The 14,137-nt window shown below is 47.5% G+C and overlaps 1 protein-coding gene across 1 annotated transcript in view; it reads right to left on the reverse strand.

The window, feature by feature from the left end:
• Nucleotides 1-14,137, reverse strand: part of LOC121549723 (reversion-inducing cysteine-rich protein with Kazal motifs-like) — a 94,709-nt gene that overhangs the window by 15,272 nt on the left and 65,300 nt on the right. The window contains exon 11 of the mRNA XM_041861567.2: nucleotides 4,703-4,915. Coding sequence (XP_041717501.2) covers nucleotides 4,703-4,915 — 213 coding nt within the window. The remainder of the gene's footprint in view (nucleotides 1-4,702; nucleotides 4,916-14,137) is intronic.

Raw genomic sequence — 14,137 nt, forward strand, 5'->3', positions numbered from 1 at the left:
GGCCTCAAAACCCCCCAAGCGGCGCCCCGCCAAGATCCATAGTGGTTCTCAGTCAAAGAGAAAGTCTTACGCGCAGCCTGGAAAAAGCCAAAGGCCAACGAGTGTTCAAAATAAAAGGACCCCAAAACAAAGAAGGTTACATGCAAATTGGATGAAATACAGAATGCATTTGAATCATACTATACAAATCTGTACAAGCAACCAGAGAAGGCAGATGCACAGACAATAGATACTTTTTTTGAACTCACTTGATCTCCCCTGAACAGGGACAGAGCAAAATTATAGACTTACTACTGAAGAAATTAATAATGCAATATCTAATCTAAAAAGGCAAACACATCTCCAGGCCCTTCAGAATGGTTCAAAGCCTTCTGAGAACAACTAACACATCTACTTCAGGCCTGTTTTGACTGGACTCTGCGGCAGGAGGATCTTCCACCATCGTGGAGAGAAGCCATCATATCTGTAATCCCAAAAGAGGGTAAAGATAAGGAATGCAGTTCCTGTAGGACCTATCGCAATTCTTAACATGGATAATAACCAAATGCATGAATAATGGCCAAAACAATGGCGGACATATAATCCCATAAATGATTGACAGGGATCAAACTGGTTTCATATGAAATAGACAGACACAGGACAACATAAGGAGAACACTACATGTCATGGACCACATTACTCAGAATAAGACAAGTGCTATATTAAATCAGTCTAGACGCAGAAAAAGCATTCGATTCAGTGGGATGGGATTATCTATTCCAAGTTATGGATAGATTTGGTTTCAACAAAGAAGTGATACAATGCATCAAAACACTGTATTCATGTCCGACTGCCAGAATAAAGATGAATGGACATTTGTCACGAACGATAAGATTAGAACGAGGGGCAAGACGATGCTCTTCTCCACAGCCAATAAGACAGGACCCATCTGTCTTAGAGGGAATAGCAATAAGAGGCAGTGAACATTAGATATGCATGTATGCTGATGACATTATGTTATTCCTTAAAGACCCAGGCTGAAGTGTACCTAGATTGATGGATGTTTTACAAAAATGTTGAACATATTCAGGGTATGTGATTAACGTACACAAGACCCAAGCCCTAATATATAATTATATACCCCACAGGAAGAGCTGAAGAGTAGGTGTAACTTCCAGTGGACCTCCTCATCCATTAAATATCTTGGAGTAAATCTACCAAAAGATACACCCAAACTCTATGACATGAATTACGATCACATCAACAAGAAAATATATGACAGGTGGAATTCACTTCCCTTGGATCTTAGTAGCAGAATTGAAACAATCAAAATGAATATCCTGCCGAGGTTACTGTATTTGTTCCATTCGCTGCTCATAGAAATCCCATCTAAACAGTTTAGGGAATGGGATAAACGGATATCAAGGTTTACCTGGAACAGTAAGAGACCAAGAATTAGATATACAACATTACAATTACCCCAAAACAGCGGGGGGGCATGGCCTTAACAAACCTAAAATATTATTTTGTGTGAGCCCAATTGAGACCTCTGGTGTGTGCAATTCAGAAAACAAATCGAAATGGAAAGACGTCAAGACTACTTTGACATATCCAGTCAGTTTTGGGTAAATAAGGACATGGTAATAGAAACATACAGCAGACAAAATCAGTGGATTAATTTCTCTCTTAAGACATGGTTTAGGGTAGTTAAGCAAATTCATTTAGACAGAGAGGTCAAACTGCTGAGCTGGCCCGCATACGACCCCCAGCTTCATCCCAGCAACTCAGGACAGCAGATTTAAACAGCGGACGCAGAAAGGCATCACATCATTTTGTACAATTACAAAGGAACGGGGACCTAGAGATCTTCCAGGACCTATGCAAAAAACATGGCTTGGATAAACAAGATTTTTACAGATACCACTATTTTTTAAGGGAGATAAAAGTGATTGACCCTAGAGCACCTCAAAAATGTATCCAAGTATTCACTAACGCTAACGCATACGATTTCAAATCTTTACTTGGGTGTTCTATCCTCAAAGAAACATTCTACAAACTATATTAAACAGAAATGGGAGGAGGAACTTAAACATTGAACTAACTGATGAAACATGGTTGAACATATTTGAGAATCAACTAAGCTCTACCAACTCAAGGTCTTGGAGAGAATTCTGTTGGAAGAATGTTATACATTTCTTTATAACACCTAAACTGAAATAAAAAAAAGATTGGCTCCCAACACCCTTGTTGGAGAGAATGCGGGCCATCGAGAGTGGATCACTCTCTTATCTTTTGGTCCTGCCCAGCAATCGAAACTTAATGGGGAGAAATAAGATCTAACATTGGAAATATAATGGGATTTGACATAGAACAAACATTCATTTCTTTGTATTTGGGTGAAATACCTGATAACTTACACATTAGAGAAAAGTACCTGTTGAAGGTCCTACTGGCAGCCAGTAAAAAGGCTATCACTAGGAAAATGGCTACAAAAAGACCCTCCCACCGTGACACAATAGATAGATATTGTTAAAGAAATACACCAAATGGAGCGTGTGACCTTTGCTTTAAGAACTAATGAGGAGAGAGGCCAGGAATACTGGGAAAAATGGGTTTCGTACTTGAAAGTGGTCTAATTCAAAGATAATGTCACTGTAACTAATCTGATGAATGTATGATGTGTGCTGGACCTGCCGGACATTTTTTGTTGATCTTTTACTTTATCTGTATTTTCTTTGTGTTCCTCCATAAAAACAAAGTTTAAAAAAAAAGAAGAAAAGTGACTTGTGTCTCTCAGGCCACAGGCTCATATGTTACTGTCTGCCTGGTCCAGTTGGGGGTATAATTTCCTGGGGTGTCATTTCCTTTGTAGTCCTTAATGTTGTCTAAGCTTTTCCTGACCACACTGACTTAAGAATGCCTGCTGATTTTCTGTTGCCGTGAGCGGGCTAGTGTAATAACATATCATTGTCACGACTTCCGTCGAGGCTGCCTCCCCTCCTTGTTCGGGCAGGCTTCGGCGTTCGTCGTCACTGGCTTACTAGCCACTGCCGCTCCATACATCATCATTCCATTTGTCTTGTCTTGTCAATTACACACACCTGGTTCATATCCCCTCATTAGTCCGTGTATAAGTGTTCCCTCTGCCCCCTTGTCCTTGTAGGTGATTGTTTTATGTGAAGATGAGTGTAGCTCGGTTGAGCTACCCGTACTTTGTATTGCCGGGGTTATTTCTCCCCGTGTGCCTGTATTGTGTTCCAGTGCGCCTGTATTACGCCCTGTGCTGTTGACGCTATCCAGGATAACTTTGTCCTACGGAATAAACTCTGTATTCGGTGATTTACCCTCCTGCGCCTGACTCCTTCCAATCACACTCTCACAATCATACACCTGGCATTCCAGACACTGAGACAAATAGGATGGAGAAAACAATAGTGAAGTGTGAAATAAATGGATATTAAAATATTAAGTTAAGTTTTACAGGCTGTGTATGACTAATTATTTATAAGAGACAGATTATTTGTACATTGGCACACACATACATGCACACACGCATGTACACACACACAGGACAGCCGTCCGCTCTGTCACACACGTGTATCACCTGTGAATAAAGCCTGTCAGCTGGAATGTCTCTCCTGACCACATTGACAAGTCCTCCACATTCATTGGCTGTTACAGCCCTGAGGGCTAGCCTACAGTACAGGTGAACATCGCTAACACACTAACTACTTCATTCAGCCTGATAGAAACCCAGCTGTGATTGCTCTCATTGCAAAAAGCTCCAGTCAAAAGATTTGCTTTCAGTCAAAGGATCTGCTGATAAATGACCTGAGGTAGGGTAGTGAGTCAAGCCTTGCAGAAACCACAACATCCTTCCTGGGATTGGTATGTCTACGTGTTGTCATGTCTACGTGTTGTCATGTCTACGTGTTGTCATGTCTACGTGTTGTCATGTCTATGTGTTGTCAGCGGAATCCTCTAAGAGACCACCTGTATTTGGTTCATGTGGTTTTTAGTTCCAGCTGGGTCTTTGGCAGTCGTTTCCTGAGGGATGCTTTTTACTGTGACAACGGGAGCCTACAGCAGGTGAAGGTGGGATGCTGTATGTCCTTATTTCATTTTATCACCTTTATTTAACCAGGTGGGTGATTGAGGAAACCGTCTCTTTTACAGTAACGCCCTGTAAAGGCAGGATGAATGGTACAGCAGCAGAACCACGTTAAGTCTATCCCTGGACTAAAAAGCAACGGAGAATCTCTATTGGTCACCTCTTAATTTAATAACAGGCTTAATATCTCTGGGAAACTAGCTCAAAGTCAGACTAAATACTTTAACCTTTTACTGCAGTGGGCTAAATCAGGGTCAAACAGAATGTTTCTTGGTAGTATTAAACAAATCTACATTGAAACAAAAGTATACACCTCACACACATGGTTATGGGCTTAGAAAAATAAGACACCTGTACCATGTCAGATATACAGTTGAAATGTATTACATTTTTAGTTTAGATCCCAATATTACACTTTATATACATCCCAGAAGACTGAAATATAACAAAACCATTTGACATAGACACACCAGATTTTCGGATGTCATAAAAAAATTAATAGTTGATTAATTATGAAAAATATTAATAACATTCCACCCATGAGGCCACTAGGTCATATGACTGCAGGAAAGTGCTACGTCAAATAACAGAATGAAAATATTGGCTACGTACTTGCAGATGACGCTGCCGCGGGACTTGCTGTAGCAGGGTTTGATCTGCAGGGCGCAGGTCACAGCCTTCCACATCTCCGGACGACACTTCCTGATGTCCAGGACGGGGATATTCATAAAGGGCATCTTGATTGTCCCATTGGACCACAGCTTGATGTCATTCATGGCGCCCTGGTCTGATTGGACGTTACAGCTATGGAACAGCTCTGTGGGTCTGGAGTCAATATGACAGAGAGACGTGATAGAATTAGCAGGTGTACTCAATAGCTAATGTACCTATCAAAATGTATAGAAATGTGCACACAACAGAAACCCAAATGGAGTCAACTGAAGATTGCAGTGTGGAATATTTATAATTGCTCCCATCTGTCACATGACTTGTGTTAGCTTCGTCAAAAGCGTTAAACTGGAAGTGATCCTGTTCAAAGTTCTGACAACAGAAAAAAAAAACTAAACACATTAACTACAATAACGGTTACAGATACATTGTTCTTGCTTTGATTGATACGTGCTTGTTTATCTGCTTTAGTTGAATGACTGTAAATCACTCTGGATAGGAGCATCTGCTAAATGACCAAAATGCAAACGGGGGTGGTAGGTAGCCTAGACTCAAGGTTAGGACTTGGACACAAAGTGAATCACAAAGTGAATCTTAGTACAGAGACTCATAGTACACAACACACAACCAGTCGTGTAAAGTACTTAAGCAAAAATACTTTAAAGTACTACTTAAGTAGATTTTTGGGTTATCTGTACTTTCCTATTTATATTTCTGACAACTTTTACTTTTACTTCACTACATTCCTAAAGAAAATAATGTACTTTTTACTCCATACATTTTCCCTGACACCCAAAAGTACTCGTTATATTTTGAATGCTTAGCAGGACAGGAAAATTGTCTAATTCACACACTTATCAAGAGAACATCCCTGGTCATCCCCACTGCCTCTCATCTGGCGGACTCACTAAACACATGCTTCGTTTGTAAACGATGTCTGAGTGTTGGAGTGTGCCCCTGGCTATCCGTAAATGTAAAAAACATGAAAATCGTGCCGTCTGGTTTGCTTAATATAAGGAATTTGAAATGATTTATACTTTTACTTTCGATACTTAAGTATATTTTAGCAATTATGTTTACTTTTGATACTTAAGTATATTTCAAAACAAATACTTTTAGACTTTTACTCAAGTAGTATTTTACTGTGTGACTTTTACTTGAGTCATTTAAGGTATCTTTACTTTTACTCAAGTATGACAAATTGGGTACTTTTTCCACCACTGCACACAACACCGTCTCTCTCTGTCTAATGAGACACAACACTGTCTCTCTCTGTCTAATGAGACAACACTGTCTCTCTCTGTCTAATGAGACACAACACTGTCTCTCTCTGTCTAATGAGACAAAACACTGTCTCTCTCTGTCTAATGAGACACAACACTGTCTCTCTCTGTCTAATCAGACACAACACTGTCTCTCTCTGTCTAATGAGACAACACTGTCTCTCTCTGTCTAATGAGACACAACACTGTCTCTCTCTGTCTAATGAGACAAAACACTGTCTCTCTCTGTCTAATGAGACACAACACTGTCTCTCTCTGTCTAATGAGACACAACACTGTCTCTCTCTGTCTAATGAGACAAAACACTGTCTTTCTCTGTCTAATCAGACACAACGAGCGTTGACAATCAGTCAGTGGTATGTTTGTTAACTTTACAGCCTTTAAAATCTCCCAATGTCTTGACAATTAACCCCAATGTCCTGAAAATGCCCCCCAATGTCCTGACAAGGTAAGAAAACAATAACTAGTTTAAGCTTAAGGTTAATGTTAAGGTTAAGGTTAGGTTAAGGGTAGGGTTAGGTTTATGGATTAGGAAAAAATAGATTTTTAATGGTCAAACATTTTTACTCCCCAAAAAGTCCTGAAATTCCATGAAAATAAAGCTGAGTGCCTGCCTGTGCATGTCTGAGTGTGTGTGTGTGCGCGCGCACGTGCATGTGTGTCAGGGGAGAGGGGAAGGAAAGCAGAAGGACCACAGCCTTACCTCAGCTCCAGGTCATGAACCAAGCGTGACCCCATGCGTGGGTTGTGGGTAGTGGGTAGCAGTCAGTCACGGTGGTTTTTATTTACAGTGACTGGTTTTCTCCCTCTCTTCCTACTCTCCTCTGTTTTCTGTCGGTCTACACATTGACCCAGATTAAAATGGCTAGTAAAGCAGCTTCAGTTAAAACAAAGTTATTTAGGATGGTTATTAAATCGATAACATTTTCACCAGGTAGGTTATTATATTTGCTACATGTTAATAAAAAACAGATCAACTTCAAATAGACATGGTGTGTATGGTTTCCACGGTTTCCATATTTTCAGTAACCCACATTCAACTTCAGCCTTCTTCATGAACCAGAATGAGAAGAGTTTTATCTTTGTAGTTCCAGGGCCTCTCTCTCTCTCTCTCTCTCTCTCTCTCTCTCTCTCTCTCTCTCTCTCTCTCTCTCTCTCTCTCTCTCTCTCTCTCTCTCTCTCTCTCTCTCTCTCTCTCTCTCTCTCTCTCTCTCTCTCTCTCTCTCTCTCTCTCTCTCTCTCTCTCTCTCTCTCTCTCTCTCTCTCTCTCTCTCTCTCTCTCTCTCTCTCTCTCTCTCTCTCTCTCTCTGCCTCTGTTCCCACTCTTCTCTCAGAATGATCGGCATCTGGATTGAGACTTCCAGCTTTGGACCTTGGTGGGCCCTGGGCCGTGACAAGAGTTGCATATTGTCCAGACAGGCAGACAGATGGACGGATAGGACTGGCAGACAGACAGACTGACTGACAGATAGGACTGGCAGACAGACAGACATGACTGGCAGACGGACAGACTGACTGACTGACTGACAGACAGACAGACTGTCATGAGCACTCTCTCTCCCTGGTAGCAACATTAATTGCATTCAATTATCTTCCACTCTGCTCACCTCCCTCTCTCTACTCAGCCTAACTAGCTCCACCTGCCCTGCTCTGCTCTTGTTACCTGGCCAGCTGCACTGCATTTCCCACTCACCATCCTCACCTTGCCTCACTCTGTTCTAATTACTCTGCCAGCTGAACTGCATTTCCCCACTACCTCTCCCAGTATATCAAGCCCTGGTTTTCAGCCAAGCCCTGTCAGATCGTCTTCAAACCCGGACCAGTAACCTGCCTGTCTGCGCTCTGACTCCTGTTTGTGATACCGATCCTTTCTTGACTGCCTCCTTGTTCTACTGCCCCGTCTATCCCAACCTGCCTTCTGGACCTCGACTACTCTCCGATCTTCAGCCCCTCCGGTAACTCGTTTCTGCCTTCTGTCTCTCACCACGATATTTGCCCAGCCCTGATCTGTACTTCTGCCTGCCATTCATATTGCTGTTGTGTGTGTGTGTCCCCCAGGTCTCCGACCACCAGATGAGCGTGCCCAGACGTTTCACCACCCTCAGCCCGATACGCCGCTCCATCACTGGGGAACACACACACTAAGCACTTGGACTGGACACCCCCGGACATTTGGTGACCCCCGGAGCACAGGTACCCACAGGAGGACCCTGAAAGACCCCTGACACCCCTGGGACTCCTCTTCCCGCCTGTAACCTTGAATAAAGAACTCTGAATTTGAACTTGCGCTCTTGGGTCCTCTTCTGTTCGTGACAGAACGATCTGACCATCATGGACCCAGCGCACTCCCTGACCACGATGGAGGAAGAGCCAGAGAGGACTGCCCTACAGCGACTGGAACGCTCTGAGGGAGACATAAATCGGATGGCTGGCGACATCGCTTCCCTTCTCCAGCTATTCAACCAGCAGCAACAACAGTTCCAACTGCAGCAACAACAGCTAGCCCAAGCCCTGCAACTACTCTCAAGCCCGGCTACTCCACCTGCACCCCCCCTGGTCCTTTTGTTCCTGTACCACCGATACTCCTTCATCCCTCCGCTGGAGGTCCCAATGCTGCAGGCCCGGCAGTGCTGCCACCAGATCCCCACGCTCCTGAACCAAGGATTGGGAACCCGGAACGTTTTGATGGCAACCAGAAGCAAGTAAGACCATTCTTGAGCAGCTGCCGAATCCAGTTTGCACTACAGCCCAGGACTTTCTCAACAGAGGGAGCCAAGGTGGGGTATGTCATCACACATCTCACCGGTCGAGCTCGGTTGTGGGGAACGGCGGAATTCGACCGGCAAACCCCAGCCTGTGCCTCCTTCAGTGCCTTTGAGGAGGAGATGTTAAAGGTCTTTGACCTAAGCTCGCCAACAGCCGAAGCGTCACAAGCTCTGCTCACCATCCGTCAGGGCAATCGGACAGTGGCAGACTTCTCCATTGACTTTCGTACCCTGGCCAGTCAAAGCTCGTTTAACCCAGAGGCACTGGTGCAAGCCTTCCTCCATAGCCTGGCGGACTATATCAAGGGACGAGCTTGTTTCCCATGACCCGCCCTCAACGCTTGATGCCGCCATTGACCTTGCCGTTCGCATTGACCGCCGTATACAGACCCGGAGGAGGGAGAAGGGCCGTCTCAGTCAACCTGCCATCCGTACTCGGGTCGATACCGCTTCTGTCCAGCCCCTGCCTGTCAAGTCCCATAGCCAACTCAATCAGCCTGAGCCCATGGAGATTGGCCGTGCCTCTCTGACTCCCGAGGAGCGTCGGCGCCGTCTAAGCTCCAACCTTTGCCTCTACTGTGGTGGCGAGAATCACCGTGTCGCTACTTGTCCGGCAAAAGCCGCAGCTCACCAGGTGTAGGGGAGATCCGGGTGAGCTCAACAAGCCTTCAGTCTCCCTCCATCCGAAAGACCCTGCTTCATCTCCGCCTTCAGCTTTCTGACAAGACTCATACATTGGCCGCCCTTGTGGATTCCGGAGCCGAAGCAAACATCATGGACCCTGAGCTTGCACAGCAACTGGGCGTGAACCATCATCAACTGACACAACCCATTCCTGCACGAGCCCTGGATGGGCATCATCTTGGCACTGTCACTCATATCTCCGCCCCTGTGACAATCCTGCTGTCAGGAAACCACCAGGAGTCCATCCAGTTTCACCTCCTACACTCACCTGGCCAACCACTCATTCTTGGATACCCGTGGCTCCGTCAGCACAACCCCCACATCGACTGGGAGACAGGAACAGTCCGTGAGTGGGGAAGGAGTTGTCACCAGACCTGTTTAAGGGGGGCCACCCTGCCCGTTCTCCGGGAAGGATCTAGCGCTACCTCCGACATATCCAATGTTCCGGCCTGTTACCACAGCCTGAAAGAGGTGTTCAACAAATCCAAGGCGACATCTCTACCCCCACACAGACCCTATGACTGCGCGATTGATCTCCTGCCTGGCACAGCACCTCCCAAGGGTCGTCTGTATTCACTGTCAGCCCCGGAAAGAAAGGCCATGGAGGACTACATTAATGACTCTCTTGCCTCCGGGATAATTAGGACCGTCGTCTTCCCCCGCAGGAGCGGGATTCTTCTTTGTCGGCAAGAAGGACGGTTCTCTTCGTCCATGCATAGATTACCGGGGTCTGAACGACATCACGGTTAAGAATCGCTACCCACTGCCCTTACTTTCGTCTGCCTTCGAACTGCTGCAGGGAGCCACTGTATTCACTAAGCTGGACCTTCGCAATGCCTACCATCTGGTGCGGATGAGGGAGGGAGACGAATGGAAGACAGCGTTCAACACACCAACCGGCCACTATGAATATCTCGTCATGCCCTTCGGCCTCACCAATGCCCCAGCAGTTTTTCAAGCCCTAGTGAATGATATCCTCAGGGACATGCTAAATACGTTCGTATTTGTGTACCTTGACGATATTTTAATATTCTCAAAGACTCTGTCAGAACACACGCACCACGTCCGGTTGGTCCTGCGCCGCCTGCTGGAGAACTCTCTTTTCGTGAAGGCAGAGAAGTGCGAGTTCCATGCCAAGACCGTTTCATTCCTGGGGTATGTGGTGACCGAGGGCAGCATTCAGATGGATCTCACGAAGGTGTCGGCTGTCACTTCCTGGCCAGTTCCTGAGTCTCGGAAGAAGTTGCAACAGTTCCTGGGCTTTGCCAACTTTTATAGGAGATTCATCAGAAACTATAGCACAGTGGCTGCACCCCTCACGGCGCTAACCAGCACTAAACAACCGTACCAATGGACATCAGCTGCTGATAAGGCCTTCAATATCCTCAAGACATGTTTCACTTCTGCTCCCATCCTCCAGATGCCAGATGCAGCAAGGCAGTTTGTGGTGGAGGTAGATGCTTCGGACGTGGGAGTGGGTGCAGTGCTTTCTCAAAGAGCAGCTGAGGATGGCAAGATGCACCCCTGTGCCTTCTACTCCCGTCGGCTAACCCCTGCCGAATGCAACTACGACATTGGGAACCGCGAGCTGTTGGCTGTCAAGCTCGCCCTTGAAGAATGGCGGCACTGGTTAGAGGGGTCAAAGGAACCATTCGTAGTGTGGACAGACCACAAGAACCTGGAGTATATCCAAACAGCCAGGAGGCTGAACTCCCGTCAACAGCGGTGGTCTCTGTTCTTTACGCGCTTCAATTTCACGCTCTCCTACCGCCCGGGATCTCGCAACATCAAACCTGATGCTCTTTCCCGGATGTTTCAGAAGGACGAGACCACCGCCATGACAGCTCCCATTCTTCCCAGCCACTTGGTCGTAGCGGCCCTCACCTGGGAGATCGAGAAGCAGGTCATGGAGGCTCTTCGGGACCAGCCAGGTCCAAGCACCAGCGCCCCCAACCGTCTGTTTGTTCCAGCAAATCTCAGGTCACCTGTGATTCAGTGGGGGCACGAATCCCGTCTGGCCTGTCATCCCGGCATCACTCGCACCCTTCATCTGGTCCGCCAGCGGTTCTGGTGGCGGGGGATGAGACGGGATGTCCGAGAATTCATCCGAGCTTGTCCCACTTGTAACCGAAACAAGACTCCCAACCAGCCTCCTGCTGGGTTGCTGCAACCCCTACTCATACCCAAGAGGCCCTGGTCCCACGTTTCACTGGACTTTGTTACGGGCCTTCCGCCCTCTGACGGACACACAGTCATCCTTACCATTGTTGACCGCTTTAGTAAGATGACCCACTTCGTGCCCCTTCCCAAACTACCCTCTGCTAAAGAGACCTCCCAGGTGGTCCTGGAACATGTGTTTCGTATCCATGGCCTACCCCAGGATATAGTGTCAGACCGGGGCCCGCAATTCTCAGCAACCTTTTGGAAGGAGTTCTGTCATCTCCTTGGGGCCACCGCCAGCCTATCGTCTGGATTCCACCCGCAGTCAAACGGCCAGACTGAACGCATGAACCAGGAGCTGGAGAAGGCACTGAGGTGTGTGGCTTCCCAAAATCCCCGGGCCTGGGCTCAACACCTGCTCTGGGTGGAATATGCCCATAATTCACTCACCAGTTCCTCCACCGGGCTCTCCCCCTTTCAGTGTGTCTACGGGTATCAACCTCCACTGTTTGCCAGCCAGGAGGCGGATGCCACCTGTCCGTCTGCTCTTGCGTATGCCCGCCGCTGCCGCCGCACCTGGGCCCAGGCTCGCACTGTGCTCCTGAAGTCTGGAACCAGCTACGCCGTCGGTGCCAACCGACGGAGGACCCCAGCACCTACTTACCGGGTTGGTCAGAAGGTCTGGCTGTCTGCCCGGGATCTGCCGCTGCGGGTTGTATCACGAAAGCTGGCCCCTCGCTTCATTGGTCCTTTTCCTGTGCAGAAAGTCATCAGTCCAACGGCGGTCCGACTTCAGTTGCCCGCTTCCATGCGGGTCCACCCCACCTTCCACGTCTCCAAGGTCAAGCCGGTCCATGAAAGTCCCCTGGTCCCTGCAGCTCCGGCGCCACCTCCTCCGCGCCTCGTAGATGGCGGTCCTGTCTTCACCGTCCGGCGGCTGCTCCGCTCTAGGCGAAGGGGTAGGGGTCTCCAGTACCTCGTTGATTGGGAGGGATATGGTCCAGAGGAGAGGACCTGGATCCCGGCCAGGAGGATAGTGGACCGGACCCTTATCACTGACTTCCACCGACTACATCCTGATCAGCCTGCAATCCGTAGGGGGCCGTCCAAGAGGGGTTCCTAGCCGTCCGGCCCGCCCTGCTCCTGTCTCAGTGCCTGTCCTGTCTCCCGACCGTGACCCTCCAGCTCCTTCTGAGGATGAGGAGATTCACTCGGACCGCTCGGAGGAGTTCTGACCCGCCGCCTGCTCCCCCTCCACCCTCCCGGCATGATGTTGTTCTTGGGACTTCTGGGGCCGTCCCTTGGAGGGGGGTCCTGTCATGAGCACTCTCTCTCCCTGGTAGCAACATTAATTGCATTCAATTATCTTCCACTCTGCTCACCTCCCTCTCTCTACTCAGCCTAACTAGCTCCACCTGCCCTGCTCTGCTCTTGTTACCTGGCCAGCTGCACTGCATTTCCCACTCACCATCCTCACCTTGCCTCACTCTGTTCTAATTACTCTGCCAGCTGAACTGCATTTCCCCACTACCTCTCCCAGTATATCAAGCCCTGGTTTTCAGCCAAGCCCTGTCAGATCGTCTTCAAACCCGGACCAGTAACCTGCCTGTCTGCGCTCTGACTCCTGTTTGTGATACCGATCCTTTCTTGACTGCCTCCTTGTTCTACTGCCCCGTCTATCCCAACCTGCCTTCTGGACCTCGACTACTCTCCGATCTTCAGCCCCTCCGGTAACTCGTTTCTGCCTTCTGTCTCTCACCACGATATTTGCCCAGCCCTGATCTGTACTTCTGCCTGCCATTCATATTGCTGTTGTGTGTGTGTGTTCCCCCAGGTCTCCGACCACCAGATGAGCGTGCCCAGACGTTTTCACCACCCTCAGCCCGATACGCCGCTCCATCACTGGGGAACACACACACTAAGCACTTGGACTGGACACCCCCGGACATTTGGTGACCCCCGGAGCACAGGTACCCACAGGAGGACCCTGAAAGACCCCTGACACCCCTGGGACTCCTCTTCCCGCCTGTAACCTTGAATAAAGAACTCTGAATTTGAACTTGCGCTCTTGGGTCCTCTTCTGTTCGTGACACAGACAGACAGACAGGAAGGCTCTCCTACGCTGGACCCTGGGACTCCTTCAAAGGAAATGAGAGCCAATGTTTGTTTGTCTGAACTCTAAATCCCACAGCGATGCCATCATCAACCTTCTGCAATTAACATAATACATGTTATACTTGTGATTGTTTCCAAATATTCTCTACAAGGGCCTAGCATGAGAAGTTTCTGGGACTTTTTTTGGTTTGATTGAACTTTGGCTTTTACTGCTGAACTGCAATTCAAAAATAAATACTAATATGTTTTCTGATAATCTTGACATTATGGTTATCATCATTACTGTGCTGAACAAAATGATACCTTACAGTCAACAGACAAATATACAGAAATATATCATAGACATAGAGGTCATAGAGAGATCATAGAGA

The sequence above is a fragment of the Coregonus clupeaformis genome, chromosome 34 (genome assembly GCF_020615455.1).
Source record: "Coregonus clupeaformis isolate EN_2021a chromosome 34, ASM2061545v1, whole genome shotgun sequence".
Lineage (NCBI taxonomy): Eukaryota > Metazoa > Chordata > Actinopteri > Salmoniformes > Salmonidae > Coregonus > Coregonus clupeaformis.